Here is a 16,981-nt window from a genome sequence, read left to right as displayed (position 1 = left end):
GCCACTGCCCATAACGGGGGAGGGTGAGGGCACCCTCCAGGTCACAATGAAGATAGTTTGCATCTGGTTTACATGCAGCCCAGGGCCCCGGAGGTGGAGGGGGGAGTCCCCTGGGTCCCAAGGCAAGCTGCCCCTCACAGGCTGTCAGGGCCCAGGGGACAGGGGGTGGAGCCGCTGGCTGCACAGCTCTGTGCCGGGGCAGGAAGCGAGAGTGGGGAGGGGGGAGGCCACAGCCGGTGGAGGCAAGGCGGGTGCAGGGCGTGTGGGGAGGGAGGGAGGTGCCAGCATTCGGAGCCCTGAGGCCCTGCTGGCCCCTGGGCGCAGGCCCAGCTCCGGCCCCCAGGAATGGACCTCGTAGACCCTGACATCTTTAACAGGGACCCCCGGGACCACTATGACCTGCTGCAGCGGCTGGGTGGCGGCACCTATGGGGAAGTTTTCAAGGTGAGGAACCCCCCTCCTTCTCCAACACTCTCAAACCTGTGACCTTGGGGGTGAGCCCCAAGAAGGGATGGGGATGTGAGAGGGTCCCAGTCCTCAGCTTGGCTTCAGGGATGCTGAGGAAGACCTCGGGCAAATGGAGCCTGCCTGACTGCCAACTTCCCCTTTACAAGGCTCGAGAGAAGGGGACAGGGGACCTGGTGGCACTGAAGATGGTGAAGATGGAGCCTGGTGAGGAGAGCACCCAGGTCCTCATTCCCCTGCCCCACCTCCTGGGACCCTGGGATCTCCCCCATACTCCATCCCTGCAGTAGCCTTTTCTCTTCTGCCCCTCCTCGCAGACGATGATGTTTCCACCCTTCAGAAGGAAATCCTCATCTTGAAAACTTGTCGGCACGCCAACATCGTGGCCTACCATGGGAGTTATCTCTGGTGATGAGACCTCCCCTGCCCCCCAGCCCAGCCCCCAACTCCCATTCCTGACCAGCACCCCCCTCCAACCTAACCTCTAATCCCGGACCCCCATTTTTAACTGAGGCTCCTAACTTAATCCCCAGCCCGAAGTCCCACTTGTTTGACCAGAGCACCTCCAAACCTCATCTCCAATAAATAACTAGCATTTCTCACTAAATTGATCCCTTTGTGGTAACCAAATGTGAAACCAAGTCCCTCTAAAACTGATCATCGTCCTGACTTGCAGGTCCCCCAGTTTCACTTTCTGTTCCTTTAACATGAACCCCTAATTTCCCTGACCCTTGAATATCCCAGATGCCCCAAGAATGATCTCTGCCCCCCGGCCCTGGCATCCTGGGCTCCTCTGTCCCCTCTGAACTTCCACAACCTGTGAAGTCTCTGCCCTGTCTCCTAGGTTAGCATGGGACAACACAGAACGTCATGGTAGGAGCCCAGGCACCTGGGTTTGGTCCAGTTGACCCTAAACATATATTTTCTTCTTTGAGCCTCAATCTCCCCATCTGTAAAATGGGATGATCTCACTCTGGTAGACAATAGAGAGATGACAGCTCTTACATTCAAGTTCTTGTTGAACTAGGATAGGATGGACAGTGAGCCAGAAACTGTCCTATAAATAATGATTTATTACTGCTATTATTATTCTTGCTCTTGAACTGTTGTAGGCTGCAGAAACTCTGGATCTGCATGGAATTCTGTGGGGCTGGTTCTCTCCAGGACATCTACCAAGGTGAGTGGCAGGGCGAGGAGATCCAGGCAGCCCTTGGCCCTCCAATCCACCTGTCCTGTCCCTCTATCCTTGCGTCTCCGGGGACTGTCTTTCTGGTCTGTATTTCACACAGAGCCCCTCCTCTGGACCAGGCCTGGCCTGGAAGATGCTGGGGAGACTGTGGTACCCAAGCGGGCCCTGAACCCTGTATCCTTCAGGACCTGAGAGTCCAGCTCTATTTTTTCTGCAACGATCCCGACTTTCCCTGCCCCATCTTCCCCCTGTGCCTGCATTTTCTCACCAAGGTCTATTCATGCCTTTGAGTATTTCTGCATTTCTAGCTCATCGTCAGGGCCCATCTGTTCATTTAATGAGTGAATGCATTTCTGATTCACTCAGCCTGCTTTTCACTGTCTTGGAGCACTGGAGGGTGGGGGCGGGGTGGGCCTTGATCAGATTTCTGATGTGCACCTCTATCTTTGACCATCACCCAGTCTCCCAGTCTCCCTCCAGCCCTAGACCTCAAAGGTCAGGAAAGGAAGGACTTCATGAAGAAGTCCTCAGGGCGGGTGGGGGAAACTGAGGCCCACAGAGAGGAAGTGACTCACCCCACCAGCCCGTCAGACCAAGTCTCTGACCCCCTCAGTCTGCTGTCTCTCTCTGGTGTATTCTCACCCCTTTGTGTCTTTCTCAATGTGTCTCTTTTCCCAGTTTGGGGTGTCTCTGCCCATGTCTGTCTCTCTCTGCCTCAGCTTGGGTCTGTTCCTGATTCTCTATCTCTTCCCGTCTCTCTCTGCCTTTCCTTGTTCTACAGAGTGACATCACTCAGAGCTGTCCCATGCCCTCCATCCCCCCCCCAAAGCGAAGCCCAAGTTTCTCAACACTGCCCCTGAGTCTGACCCCCGCTGACAATCCCAGGCTGGCGCCCTCTCCCCTGCTCCACCCACGCCTCTGCTTTCCAGCCCCACCAGGGACACTCCCCTGCTTCTGGGCCTTTGCACTTGCCTTTCCCTTTCCGAGGGGGACTGCTCCCCATCTCCACCCCCGCCACCTTCTCGGGGTCGCCTTCACTGATCAACCTGTATGAAATGTCATACTCCTTCCCACACATATTTCCCACACATATTTCCTGTTATCTTTTCTTGCTTAATTTTTCTTCTCACTATTTATTGGCGTCTCGTGTATCATGTATCTTACCTGTTTATCTTGTCTGCCATCCGTCTCCTGTGCTAGAACGTTCTCTCCACGGGGGCAGGGATCTCTGCCTCTTTTGTCCACAGCTGTATCCCTGCTGCCTGCCACAGTGGCTGGCACACAGTAGACATGCAGCAAATAATCACGTTGAATGAATCTCTCTGGTTCCCTGCATCACTGCCTCTCTCTGTTGCTGACTGCCTCTCTGCCTCCTCCTCCCACCTGTCCCATCCCAGTTCTCCCCGCCCTGTGTGGTACCCTCTCAGCTGGTGTGGGTGGTGGCCAGGGGTCTGGCCTGCACCCAACACAGTGCCTGGGTGACCTCTGCAGTGACAGGCTCCCTGTCGGAGCTCCAGATCAGCTACGTCTGTCGGGAAGTGCTCCAGGTAAGGGGATGCTCTCTGGGCTTGGGGTGGGGCAGGGCCCTGCTCCTGCCTCTGGACGCTCATAGACCCCAACTTCCGCCCTCCTCCCCAGGGACTGGCCTACCTGCACTCACAGAAGAAGATCCACCGGGACATCAAGGTGATCTAGGGGCAGAGAGGTGGCCTTTGTGGGCAGGGGACCCGGGAGACAGGAGTCAGGAGGGTCAGGGTGTCATGGGGCCAGGGAATGTCAGCAGCATTGGACTTGGGGGTATCTCTGACAGCCTCTAATCCCTCCCTTTTCCCTAGGGAGCCAACATCCTCATCAACGATGCTGGGGAGGTCAGACTGGGTGAGTGTGGCTGGTGGGACTGGGGAGAGGGGCTGACTGAGGGCCTGAGGGGAGACCAAGGGGACAGGGGACCCCAGGTCACTATGTCTCTCCTTCTGTCTCCAGCTGACTTTGGTATCTCGGCCCAGATCGGGGCAACGCTAGCTCGACGCCTCTCTTTCATTGGGACACCCTACTGGTGAGGGATGCCTGGCTGGCAGCTAGGAGTGGTGTGGGGTGGCGTGGCGTGGCGTCCACAGATTCTCTGGGGAATCTCTGTACTTGCTTTTTTGCCCACTTATCCCTTTCTCTGGACCAGATTTCCCTGGTGGCTCAGACGGTAAACAGTCTATCTGCTCTTTGGGTCTTTTTGGAGTTTTCCATTTACCTAGCTGTCTCTGTGCACCCTCCAGCCATTCCTCCCAGTGTTTATGTTGATTTTTATCCTGGTCTGTCTGTCTTTCCATATCTGTCCATGTTTGTCTCACTGTCTCTCTCTTAGTCTCCATCTTCCAGCCTGTCTCTGTCTCTCTGCCTTTATCTCTCTCCATCTTTTTTTTTTTTTTTAAATATTTATTTGATTGTGCTGGGTCTTAGTTGCAGCCTGTGGGATCTAGTTCTCTGCCCAGGGATAGAACCTAGGCCCCCTGCACTGGGAGCGTGGAGTCTTAGCCACTGGTCCACCAGGGAAGTCTTTATTTCTGTCTCTCTCCATCTGTATGTTTCTCTCTGCATCTGGCTCTCTCTATGCCTGCCCCATTCTCCTCTGTCTCCCCTTCCCCTTCTTGTGTCACTCCTTGGTTCTCCGAGGGTCTCTGCCCCTAGGATGGCTCCGGAAGTGGCGGCCGTGGCCCTGAAGGGGGGATACAATGAACTGTGTGATATCTGGTCCCTGGGCATCACAGCCATTGAATTAGCCGAGCTACAGCCACCACTCTTTGACGTGCACCCTCTCAGGTAGGCAGATGTGGCAGGTCCCCCTGGTCCCAGAGACCCCACTCAACTCTGACCCTGAGCACCACCTGCCCCCCCCATCCTGTTTCTCCAGCTCAATACCCACTGGAGGAGACCCCCCCCTTACTCTGAGCCCAATCTGAGACCCTCAGGAGCCCCTCAACCCAGAAAGCCTTTTCTCCATCCCTCCACACGAGGGGCCCCAATTTAGGGAGCCCCATCTTGAGGCTCCCCCTGAGCCTGCTGGTGTCCCCTCAAAGGGGCACCCCATGCCTTGTGAAACATACCACTCATTCTCATTCTGTCCCTCCCTTTGCTCCCTGCCGACCTCAGTGCTATTAGGGGCCCCCAGAACCATGAGGTCTGGCTGCCACTGGAAGTCTAAACCCCACGTTCTGTCCTTACTCTTCCAGGGTTCTCTTCCTCATGACCAAGAGTGGCTACCAGCCGCCCAGGCTAAAGGATAAAGGCAAATGGTAGGAGAGGGGCACGTGGAGGAGGGAGGGCGGGGCCGAGGGTGATGGTCTGATGGGAGGGCCTCTGGTCCCCTCACCCCAGAATTCGCCTTCTTCCTCCCAAGGTCGGCTGCTTTCCACAACTTTGTCAAAGTCACCCTCACTAAGAGCCCCAAGAAGCGACCCGGTGCCACCAAGATGCTCACTGTAAGCCTCCCTCCCCTGAGAAGCCTTCCCAAACTCACCCCCGGAATTCCCCAGGGCCTCTACAACATTGATCGTTTCATCTCACGGAACCCCCATGGCCCTTTCAAAGTCGCTGCTCCCTCTGAATTCCCCAGGACCCTCAAGACTCTCCGAACTGTATCCTAGGCCCCTTTTTTGTTTTCTTGGCTGTGCTGGGTCTTCACTGCTGCACGTGGCCTTTCCTCTCTTCACTGCAGGGCGCGGGCTTCTCACCGGGGTGGCTTCTCATTGTGGAGCATGAGCTCTCGGGCACAAGGGCTCACTAGTTGTGGCTCAAGGGCTCCGCTGCTCTGCGACCTGTGGGATCTTTCCATACCAGGGATAGAACCTGTGTCCCCTGCATTGGCAGGCAGATTCTCAACCCCTGGACCTGCAGCAAAGATCCCTACACTGAGTTCTTAAATCTCACAAATTCCTAAGGGCCTCAGGACCCATTCCTGGGTGTGCTCCGGAATTGCAGGGGAACTCCAGTCCCCTCTGAGACACTTCTAGAGTTCTCCAAAATACCTCACATTCTTCTAATCCCTTCAGACACCTCAGAATCCCCCAGGTTGCAGCTCCCCAGAATTCCGTGCCTTGTTCCTCTGTTGGCAACTTCCCCCCAAGTTTCCTCTTTAGACTAGTTCTCCAGCCCCATCCCAACCCCCTCCTTCTAATCCCACCCCCTATCTGCTGACACCCTCCTCCCCTCCCCCAGCATCAACTGGTGTCCCAGCCCGGGCTCAACAGGGGCCTGATCCTAGATCTTCTGGACAAACTGAGGAACCCAGGGAAGGGGGCCCCTGTGGGCGAGATTGAAGATGAAGACCCTGAGGTGAGGGACCAGCTCGCCTTTTCTCAGCCTGTTTCCCTGCCTGGAGTGCCCCCTTGCTGCCTCTCTTAGAAAAGAGCCAGGGAGGATGGGGTGGTAGCTTGGGGGCACACAGGTTATGGGAAGGCCCAGGACTCCGGGCTGGACCCACAGGGTGGGGGAGCTGTTGCTGGAGAATCTCAGGTCTGATGCAGCCGCTGCTCTGCCCAGCTCCCCCCGGCCATCCCTCGGCGGATCCGATCCACCCATCGGGCCAGCTCTCTGGGGATCCCAGACGCGGACTGCTGTCGTGAGTAGAGAATCTTTATGTTTCTGGACACCTGACTCTATAATCCAGGAGATGCCCCCTTATCAGATTGTCCTAGAGACCCTCATCACTTCCAAATAGACTCTCAGAGACCCCTCTCACCATCTGACTCTGCAGGAGACCCCAGAGAACCTCACCACCACCTGATCTACAAAATGCCTCTGGAGACCCCCACCTCTCTGTCCTGCAAACACACCCCATGAGGCTTCCCATAACCACCAGGACTCCCAGAGACCTCAGGAATCTTTGCTCCCTGATCCCCAAATGGAACCTAAAAGCAACTACCCTATAACCATTTTGAACCCCCACTTCCCTGATCTCCATTCCTGACCCCTAAATGCTCAGCTGTGTCCGACTCTCTGTGACCCCGTGGACTAGCCCACCAGAATCCATGGGATTCTCCAGGCAAGAATACTGGAGCAGGTTGCCATTTCCTCCTCCAGGGGATCTTCCCGACCCAGGGATCCAACCCACATCCCCTGCGACGGCAGGTGGATTCTTTATCACTGGTACTACCTAGGAAGCCCCGAGATGAGACCCCTGTAAACCAAGAGCCCTTCCCTATAGGGACAGCTCCAGTGCTAAGATCCTAACCCCAGAGCCCACCCCCACTTCTATTCTTTCTGTTCCCAAGTCCTTGTCCCCAGCTCACTGTGTGACCGCCCCATCCCCATCCCCCAGGGCGGCACATGGAGTTCAGGAAGCTCAGAGGCATGGAGTCCAGGCCCCCAGTGGACACGGTGAGATCCTCCCTGACTGCCCAGCTGCCCTCCTCTCCCCCGGGCCACTGCTGACCCTTTACTATCCCACAGGCTCTCCTACAGCCCCCTGGAGACTTCAAGAGCGGCAGTCCTAGGTCAGGGACCCTCAGGGTGGGAGTGGGGCAGGGATGTGCGTGGGGACCACCCAAGGCTCATGCCTGTTCCTTCTCAGGAGGAACCTATCAGAGTCCGATGATGACTATGACGACGTGGACATGTAAGAGCCCCACAGGCCCCCAGCCAGCCCTCGCCTTCCTACAACCCATCTTCCTTCCCGCTGATCCCAGCCTCAGCCCTGCTTCCCTTCTACTACTCAGTGCTGATCCTTGACCCCTGACCCCTGACCGGCCCCTCAATATCCCCATCTTCCTTCACCTCCAACCCCTGACTCCCCTTTCCTTCCTCTCCAATCCCAGCCAACTCAACCCTGGGTCCCCTGCTACCTCCCAGTCCCCAGCTCCTGCCAGATGTTCCTCTCACCCCCAGGCCTCAGCTGCTGCCCTAACCTTTAACCCTCGGGCCCCCTCATCTTTCTTCAACTTCTCACCCACCCTCAGACTGAACCTTCCCCCATGTCAGGCCCTCAGACCCAGACCCAACCTCAACCCCAGCAGTTGGCCCAGACCCCCATCTCCCCCAGCCCTAGGCTTGCGTCAGCCTCAGGGCCCACCTGTCCATTGCACACCTCTCGTCTGTAATAGACTCACGCGCACCAGGTGAGAACCTGACCCCCGGGAGCACTGTATAGTCTGTGTTCTAGGCAGGTGTGAAGTTGCAGAGACTTGATGCATTGGCAGCACTTGATATCTAAGAGTTGCTGGTACCATTATCATCAGGGTCATCAGTCCTTTAGCCCTCAGCTCTAGCCCCAGATCAAGTCACCCTCTGACCCTCCTGAGCTCAGACCTCCAGCCCCAACCCTCCCCAGGCCTTGTTGCCCACACCCCCCGCCTGCTGACCCCATCTTTGTGTTCCAGCCCTGCCCCTGCAGAAGACACACCTCCTCCACTGCCCCCCAAGGTAAGGCCCTGGGACAGAGATGAGGGGCAGGGGGCCAGGGCCCATAGACACTGGGATACTAAGCTCTCTTGGGCTGGAGTCTGGGACACAAAGATCTCCTTTGAGATCTGAGAGACTGGGATGACTGGGATCTGGAAATGGCATCCCTGACCCTAGGGGTGGGACTAAGAATATTTAGCCCAATGGATACTGGTCAGTAGCTGGTCTTTGGAAACCCCGCTGCACCCAACCCTTCCCCTTTAGTTGCTGGAGTATGTTGATTTTGGGGCATGGGTCAGAGGGGAAGGTTGGAGGGGTGGTTAGATATCACAGAGCCATGACCTAATGTCGGTTCTGGCAGAGGTGGTTGGCAAGGTGCCCTCTCTCTGAGTTGATCTAATGTATTCCCCACCTTCCTCCTCTCTCTCCAAAGCCCAAGTTCCGTTCTCCGTCAGATGAGGGTCCTGGGGGGACTGGGGATGACGGCCAGCTGAGCCCGGGAGTGCTGGTCCGGTGTGCCAGTGGGCCTCCCCCACGCACCCCCCATCTCGGGCCTCCCCCAGCCACCCGAAGCCCCCACCTCACTGCCCACTCAGGTAACAGGGCAGGCTGGGGTGGGAGGTGGGTGAAGGTGGGGGTTGGGCAGGGATCGGGGGGCTTTAGGGGCTGATTTTCTCCTCCCCATCTCAGAACCCTCACTGTGGAACCCAGCCCCCCGAGAGCCTGACCAGCCCCCACTGTTGCCCCCCAAGAAGGAAAAGATGAAGAGAAAGGTGAGGCCAGTGATGCTGAGGATTGATATCTCTGGATGCAGCTGGGGATGCCTGGTGGGAGTGGGGGATGGGGCAGGGAAGACTAATAATAATGACAGGTGACATTTGTTGAGCAGAGCCTCTGTGCAAGACCCTGATCTCGTGTCTTTACGTGGTGTATATCTGCACAGATAGAGATAGATACTGCAGTTGTTGTTGGGTCACTAAGTCGTGTCTGACTCTTTGTAACCCTGTGGACTACAGCATGCCAGACTGCCTTGTCCTTTGCTCTCTGCTGGAGTTTGCTCAAACTTATATCCAGTGAGTCAGGGATGCCAGCCTGCAGATCCTGCAGAGATACATATTATCTGCCATTTCAAAATGGGGAAACCGAGGCACAGAGGGGTTAAACAGTTTCCAAGGTCATAAACCTTTGAGCAGGCAGAGGCGGGATTTGAACCTTGCCACTTTTGCTTCTGAGTCTTAACCACTGTGCCTTCCTGTGCCCTCCTCACTTTTGCTGGATCGGCTGCTGCCCCGCCCCCATGGCCCACCCAGGGCTGTGCCCTTCTTGTCAAGTTGTTCAATGGCTGCCCCCTCCGGATCCACAGCACGGCAGCCTGGACGCACCCCTCCACCAAGGGTGAGTACTCAGAAGGGCCACGGAGAATGTGGCGGGGTTGGGGAGGACCCTTAGTGGAAGGCAGAAGTCAGGGAAAGGGGAAGGGAAAGGTCTTAATACAGTAAGGAGTGGCAGAGTGGAGGCAGGGGCAGAGCCAGGAGTTACAGCTGGGGTTTAGGGATCAAAGCTGGGTAGACTGAAGCTGAGTTTGAGAGTGAAGATTAGGAAATTAGTTTGGAGGTCAAGAGTGTCAGATATGGAATTTCCCTGAGGGTCTAGTGGTTAAGACTCTGTCCTTCCACTGCAGGAGAGCACAGGTTTGGTCCCTGGCTGGGGAACTAAGATCCCACATGCTGCACAGTGTGGCCACAAAAGAATAGATAAATAAAATAGGAATTTTAAAAAGGAGTGTCAGATAAACCAGAAAGGTCAGCGTTCAGTGTATAAGATCTGGGACAGTTGGACCCCATTAACCTCAGTTGCCCCAGAGAAGGAAATGGCAAACCACTGCAGTATGCTTGCCTGGAAAATCTCATGGTCACAGGAGCCTGGTGAGCTACAGTCCACGAGGTCTCAAAGAGTCAGACATGACTGAGCGTGTGCGCGCACACACACACACATACGCACAGCCTCAGTTGGAGGTTAATGGTAGAGAGACTGGAATCAGCAATTTGGGGTCAGGAGTTTTAGGGATTAGAATGTAGCAGAAAGGGACAGAGTTTAGGGATCAAAGATGTGGAGACAAAGTCAGTGGGGAGTAAATGTTAAGGAAACAGTATTAGAGTTTGTGGGGTCACACTGGACAGAAAGAGCCATTATGTCAGGGTATTTGAATTTGAGCATCAGTGTTGAGATAGGATTAGCATTCAGGGACCAGAACTGGGGAGAAAGACAGAATTGAGAGGGATACTGGGGAAGACATGTCTGATGTTGGGGTCAGAATTCAGGGGACAGATGGTCAGGGTTTGCAGGTCAGAGATGGGAGAACTACCAGAACAGGGGAAGTCAGAGGCTGGTGAGAATGAGACCAGCTCAAGGGAACTGGTCAGGGTTTGAGTTCAGATTTGTGAAAACAAAGGCTGGAAATGTCAGTGTGAGGGGAGAATAGAGAACTGAAGGCACAGAGCATCAGTGTTTGGGGTCATATGCGGTCTGGGAGGCCACGTGTGATGGAGTAGGTCCTAGCATCATCGTGTGTGCCCCCCTAGACCAGCACCTGCTTCTGGGGGCCGAGGAAGGCATTTTTATCCTGAATCGAAATGACCAGGAGGCTACGCTGGAGATGGTGAGGGGCAGTCCCTGGGGTGGGTCAAGGGGGGCCAAGGGTGGGGGCTGAAGTTGGGCTTGCTGGGGTCTTACAGGAGCCATCTCCCCCTTGCCCTGCAGCTTTTTTCTGGCCGGACTACCTGGGTGTACTCCATCAACAATGTCCTCATGTCTCTCTCAGGTCTGGCTGTGGCTTGGGTGGGAGGGGTGGGAGTCAGAACTTAAGGGGTCAAAGGTAAGGAGGTTGGGAAATAGATGGGCACAGAGAAAACAATTAGGCTCCCCCTTCACAGAGCCTACAGTTCAAATTCCAGCCACCTTTTCAGTGTGGGACTTGGGGCAAGACACTTCTTCCTAAGCCTCTGTTTCCCCATCTTTAAAATGGGGCTCACAATAGTGCCCACCTCTCAAGTCAGTTTTGAGGTAATTTCCACAAGAAGTCAGTCTTTACCTTTCTTTGATGTTGACAAGATGACAATACTTGTTCCATGCTTTGCTAAAATGGAGTGAGCAGGTTGTGGATTAAAATTTTGTGTCATTGTTTTATAAACACCTTGTGTAAAAGAATTTCTAATTTATGAGGAGACCCCAAGCCAAATAGAATGAGTGAGCTCATTCATATCACATCTGTGATGACAAACTTTTGCAGAATTTCTAGATGTTCCTTGTTAAACTTTGTAATACGTGTAACTTCATCTGATTGTTAAGTGTCTGTCATTTCTCATGCGGCCACAAGTACTATGAGGGTAGGGAACATATTTATTTTACTTACCATTGTTCACCAGAGCCAAGCACAGTGCCTGGCCTATAGTGGACATTTAAAATATGTTGCACTGCGACTTCCTGGTGGTCCAGTGTTTAAGACTCCACACTTACACAGTAGTGGGCATGGGTTCAATCCCTGGTCAGGGAACTAAGATCCCACATGTCGTGGGGCACAGGCAAAAAAAATTTTTTTTTAACATGTTGCATGAAAAAATGAATAAACAAAGGTGCCTGAGTCTTGAAGACTTGGGCATTTAAAAGGGATGGGGCCGAGTGATGGGCTGAGGGAAGGGTGGGAGTGTGCAGTAGCCTATAACTGCCTGCTTTCCCTATGTACACACACACTGCAGGAAAGACCCCCTACCTGTATTCTCATAGCATCCTGGGCCTGCTGGAACGGAAAGAGGGCAGAGCAGGAAGCCCCATCGCTCACATTAGCCCCCACTGGCTACTAGCAAGGTACCAGCCCCTAGTGGTACCACTGACCCCTCTAATGCCCCATTCCTGCCGTCCCTCGCCCCCATTCATGCCTACCTTCTGCCACAGGAAGAACATTGTCTCCACTAAGATCCCAGACACCAAAGGCTGCCGGGCGTGCTGTGTGGGTGAGAACCCTAGGGGTGGGCAGACAGGGGGCAAGACCAAGGGTGGGACTTGGACTCCCTCTCCACAGGAGAGGGTTGCAGAGTTAAGGCAGGGTGAGTAGAGCCTGGGGAGAGGTGTGTGGCCTTTGGGGGCGAAGGGTCGCGGGAGAGACCATTGACCGCTCCTTACCCGCCTCCACAGCGGAGGGCACCAGCTCCGGAGGCCCGTTCCTGTGTGGGGCTTTGGAGACATCCGTGGTCCTGCTTCAGTGGTACCAGCCCATGAACAAGTTCCTGCTGGTCCGGGTAGGGAGCCTGGAGACGCTAGGGGCTTTGTCAGCTTGGGTGGCTGGGGCCGTCTACTCTACGCTTCCGCAGCGAGCTCCGCGAACCTGGGCTTCCACCCGAGGCCTCCCACAATCTCCCCAAGGCTCCGCCCACCTGAAGGCTCCTCCCCTGAAGTCTTTCTGATCCTTAAGCTCCGGCCCTCACGCCACCCGTCACTTTCTAAGCCTTCTGAGGCCTCACCTCCTTGAAGTTTCTAGATGGTGCTTCCCAAAACTGAGGGCTCGAGAAACACTTGGCGAGGGGGGAGAAATACTTCGGAAGCTCCAAGCTCACTGTCCTCCAAGACCCCGCCCCCTCAGGCCCCGCCCCGGCCCCGCCCCCTCATCTGAACCCGCCCCTCCCTGCGCGGCCCGCAGCAGGTGCTGTTTCCGCTCCCTACGCCTCTGCCGGTGTTTGCACTGCTGACCGGGCCAGGCTCCGAGCTGCCCTCAGTGTGCATCGGCGTGAGCCCCGGAAGGCCGGCGAAGTCGGTGCTCTTCCACACCGTGCGCTTCGGCGCGCTCTCCTGCTGGCTGGGCGAGATGAGCACGGGTGAGTCGCGCAGGCTCTGGGACGGGTGAGGCTTATCAGTTGGGTTGGGTTGGATCTGAGTGACTGGGCGGTGCTTAGCCTGAGGCGTAATTGGGAAAGGGGATGAACCGAGAGCGGGGCGGGAGAACATTGGGTATATATAATTAATGAGATTGATGATGGGGAGTGGGGAATTCTGTGATGGGCGGGGGTTAGCCCGATTGCTTGGGAATGGAGAGGGGGGCCTAGCGGAGGAAGGCATAATGCGGTGAAATTGGTCCCTGAACCTGGATCTCTCAAGCAGAGCACAAGGGACCAGTACAGGTGACTCAGGTTGAGGAAGACAAGGTGATGGTGTTGATGGACGGTAAGAACCTTCCTCTTCCCTTGCCTCCACTGTTCCTAGATACCGACCCCCAGACCCCGCACCTCTCAGAGATTCTGAGCCCCTCCAGTCCTTACTCGTCCTGCTTTGCTTCTTACACTGAACGTATTGTCCGGTCCCTTGATAACCTTCTCAAGCCCGCTTACTGCTCTTACAGTCCCTTCTCTACCTCCTTCTAGGGTCCCTGAAGCTGGTGACCCCAGAGGGGGCCCCGGCCCGGGGGCTTCGAACTCCAGAGATCCCCATGACTGAAGCAGTGGAGGCCGTGGGTATGTGCCGGAATGATAATTCCGGGGTCTGGGGTCCAGGTTGGAGGCTTAAGTAGAGCCCAAGGGTAACAGGCGCTGCTTTCCTCCCAGCTATGGTCGGGGGTCGGCTCCAGGCCTTCTGGAAGCATGGAGTGCAGGTTTGGGCTCTAGGCTCAGATCAGGTAAGCTCCTTCCTCCTAGCACCCGCAAGCCCCTCCCACGTCAATCATCTCACTCATCAGATCCATTGGGAGAACAGACTCACTCAGGGTGTAAAGTCCCTGGAGGTGACACTTCTCTAGGCTCAGTTCAGACAGGTCCCCGTCTCTGCTCCAGTGTCTCTTGGGACCAGAGCTCAACCAGGGTCACTGTGTGACTTCGCTTCTTTCTGAGCCTCCCTCAGACTCCTAACTGTAAAATGGGGTCACAAATAGAGACAAGTGGGTTAAGAGCATGGACCAGACTACCTGGGTTGGAATCCAGCTGAATGATTTTAGTCAAATAGCTTAATCTTTCTGTGCCTCACTTTTCTCATCCGGAAAATGGAGTGAAAATGATGCTTAATCCACAGAACACCATGTGTCAGGCTCTGCCCTTACACTTTTGTATTCTCCTTAATCTTCGGGATCACCTGTCAGGTAGGTATTATGATTTCAAAGGTTAGTGCTCTGAGGTGCAGAGAGGTTAAGTAACTTGCCTGAGGTCACACAGTTGATGAGTGGTGTTAGCAGCAATGATTATTTCTGGACCTGAGGAGTTCAGAGACCTTGCCCCTTACTCTCTTTAAGGGAGAGGGGAGGAGTCTTCTAGACACTGATACAGCACCTTTTTCCCCAGCTGCTGCAGGAGCTCAGAGACCCCACCCTCACCTTCCGTCTGCTTGGCTCCCCCAGGTATGAACTTGGAGCAGAGGACAGAGGACCAGGGCGGGGGGGTGCTTTGGATGTAAAGAGGGTATCTTGAGGTGTCCCCAGCCATCTGAATCTTTGGCCTGGACATCCTCTCACTTGGTCTCCCTGCTTCTATCTCTGTCTCCTATAGTCTATTCCCCATAGAGCAGCCAAGGTGGAATTTTCTTTTGTTAAAAAAATTTTAATTAATTAGTTTATTTTGGGCTGTGCTTTGGCTGTGTTGCGGCTCCCGGGCTCTAGGGCACAGGCTCAATAGTTGTGGTGCGCAGGCTTAGTTGCCTCATGGCACATGGGATCTTCCTAGATCAGGGATTGGATCCATGTCTCCCGCATTGGCAGGCAGATTCTTCACCACCCAGCCACCAGGGAAGCCTGAAGGTGGAATTTTCATTCTTTTTAAACTTTTTATTGATATGTTGATATAAATTTAGATTCAGAGAAGTTGCAAAAATAAATTTAAGAATTCTGTATCCCCTTCACCCAGATTCCCTGTATATTATTTTTAACCACATTTGGTTTATTCTTGCCTCGCATATATGTGTAATTTTTTTCTGTTGGCACATGAATTGCAAGCATGATGCCAGTTTACCCCAAAATACTTCAGTGTATGTTTCCTAAATCAAGGCAAGGACATACTCTTACAAACCACAATACAGCTGTCAAAATCAAGAAAAGAGCACCGAGATAGTGCTATCTTCTAATTTCACACACCCACTCAAGTCTCACCAAGTTGTTCCAATGATGCTCTTTGTAACCAAAAAACAATACTTTTTTTTTTTTGGTCCATGATATCATCCAGGATTACAGGCTGCATTTTGGGGTCACGTTTCTTTAGTCTTGTGCCTGGAACGTTCTTCAGACTTCCTGTGCTTTTCAGACCTTGACACTTTTGAAGAGTACAGGAAATTTGTTTTTCAGAATGTCCCTTAGTTGGGTTTGAGGTTTCCAGGTTACACGTTTGGGGCAGGAATACCACAGAAGTGATGGGGTATCCTTCTCACTACATTGGATCAGGAAGTGTGTGTCAGTTTGTCCCGCTACTGGTGAGGTTATCTTTGGTCGGTCACTTGGTTAAAATGGAATGAGCCAGCTTTCTTGACTATAATGCTACTCTTCTTTTCTCTGTATAAATAAGTATTCTTTGGGGGTAATTTCTTGAGACAATGTAAAATTATTGTTTCACCTAATTTTACCATGACTTGATGATTTTTGCCTGAGTCTATTAAATGGTGAGTTTCCTATTTCTATCATTTCTTCTATGTTTATAAGTCGGCATTCTACTGTAGGAAAGAGCTGTCCCTTCTCCACCGTGTATGTATATTTGTGTGTATGTGTGTATATATGACTGTGTGTTTGTGTGTATCTTAGCATAGTCTCAAGGATTTTTTGTTTATTCTTTTTTAAAAAATGATCCTCCACTTTATATATTTTTTTAAAGATTTACTTACTTGTTTATTTTTGGCTGTGGTGGATCTTCGTTGTTACACACAGACTTTTCTCTAGTTGCCGAGAGGCCGCTCTTCTTCATTGCAGTGTGTAGGCTTGTCTTGTCGTGGCTTCTCTTGTTGTGGACCACAGGCTCTAGGCACACAGGCTCAGTAGCTGTGGCTCATGGGCTTAGCTGCTCTGTGGGAAGTGGGATTTTCCTGGGCCAGGGATCAAACTGGTGTCTCTTGTATTGCAAAGCAGATTCTTAACTGCTGGACCACCAGGGAAGCTGATTTTCATTTTATTCTATGGGTTATAATCTGTTACTATCATTATCTGTTCTGAGGCACAAATACTCACAGATTTAGCCAGTGAGAGCTTCTTCAAGGATCTCTCTGACCTTTCAATATGTCAGAGGTGTCCTTTAAAATCTAGATCTGATTGTGTCACTCTCCACCTGGTTAAAAGCTTCCTGTGGCCTCAAGATAAATACCCAATCCTGGTCACAGCCTACAAACCATGACTTGTGCAGTCAAGCCCTCTCCCATGTAAGTCCTTTGCCCAGGCTGTTCTCTCTGCCCAGAACGCTCTTTCCTGCCCTTTCATCAAGTTCCCTCCTGAACTTCTTTCAGGCTCTACCATCCATTCTTTAGGGACACCTTGGCTGACCCCTTGAGCTGGGTTTCCCTGCTATGTGCCTCATGCTTCTTTGTACTCATCTAATTCACTGATTCATGTTGGTCTCCTGAGGGCGAGGGCCGTGTCTGCTCATCCACTGCTCTAGCCCAGCACTATGCTGGCACAAACTCTATCGACGTCTCTGTAAATGAGTGAATGAACTGACTTCTCTTTTCCTTCCCCAGGCCTGTGGTGGTGGAGACGCGCCCAGCAGATGATCCCACTGCCCCCAGCAACCTCTACATCCAGGAATGAGTCCCCGAGGGGGTGTTAGGAACCAGTCTCTACATCTCCCTCCCCAGTGGACACACACTCCTGATCCTGGCATGCCCCTGTCTCCCAATAAACATGACTTCAGTCTCTGCTTTCATCTTGATTTTGGGGTTGGGGGAAGGAGAGGAGAGCAGAATTCCTGGATGCCCCCCCGCCCCCCAAAAATC

At 53.5% G+C, this 16,981-nt stretch overlaps 1 protein-coding gene across 7 annotated transcripts; it reads left to right on the top strand.

Moving 5' to 3' along the window:
• The first annotated feature begins 153 nt into the window (after positions 1 to 153).
• On the top strand, positions 154 to 16,903 carry MAP4K1 (mitogen-activated protein kinase kinase kinase kinase 1). Of its 7 annotated transcripts, none has more exons than XM_069550710.1 (31): positions 154 to 444; positions 615 to 672; positions 783 to 873; positions 1,578 to 1,642; positions 3,146 to 3,201; positions 3,293 to 3,340; positions 3,490 to 3,532; positions 3,638 to 3,710; positions 4,337 to 4,468; positions 4,879 to 4,941; positions 5,046 to 5,127; positions 5,864 to 5,980; positions 6,188 to 6,266; positions 6,966 to 7,024; positions 7,109 to 7,140; positions 7,218 to 7,262; positions 8,023 to 8,065; positions 8,478 to 8,640; positions 8,735 to 8,817; positions 9,355 to 9,439; positions 10,627 to 10,703; positions 10,805 to 10,865; positions 11,800 to 11,908; positions 11,996 to 12,054; positions 12,236 to 12,339; positions 12,738 to 12,912; positions 13,196 to 13,258; positions 13,456 to 13,545; positions 13,636 to 13,706; positions 14,362 to 14,417; positions 16,727 to 16,903. In XM_069550710.1, exons 1-31 carry the CDS (start codon positions 346 to 348, stop codon positions 16,794 to 16,796), a joined length of 2,451 nt encoding a protein of 816 aa, XP_069406811.1. In that variant the 5' UTR covers positions 154 to 345; the 3' UTR covers positions 16,797 to 16,903. The 7 variants fall into 7 exon arrangements, with proteins under 7 accessions (XP_069406811.1, XP_069406810.1, XP_069406809.1 ...); XM_069550709.1 differs by having other exon boundaries at positions 13,193 to 13,258; XM_069550708.1 differs by having other exon boundaries at positions 7,097 to 7,140.
• The last annotated feature ends 78 nt before the right edge of the window (positions 16,904 to 16,981 follow it).

Source organism: Ovis canadensis, chromosome 14 (assembly GCF_042477335.2).
Source record: "Ovis canadensis isolate MfBH-ARS-UI-01 breed Bighorn chromosome 14, ARS-UI_OviCan_v2, whole genome shotgun sequence".
Classification (NCBI taxonomy): Eukaryota; Metazoa; Chordata; class Mammalia; order Artiodactyla; family Bovidae; genus Ovis; species Ovis canadensis.
This window is presented reverse-complemented; position numbering and strand designations above follow the sequence as displayed.

Excerpts from the sequence above, each read along its gene's own strand:
- MAP4K1 (XM_069550707.1), top strand. The coding sequence starts at position 346 with ATGGACCTCGTAGACCCTGACATCTTTAACAGGGACCCCCGGGACCAC. Across the intron at positions 4,469-4,878 it reads TTTGACGTGCACCCTCTCAG|GGTTCTCTTCCTCATGACCA; the intron begins GTAGGCAGATGT and ends TTACTCTTCCAG. Across the intron at positions 7,141-7,217 it reads TTCAAGAGCGGCAGTCCTAG|GAGGAACCTATCAGAGTCCG; the intron begins GTCAGGGACCCT and ends GTTCCTTCTCAG.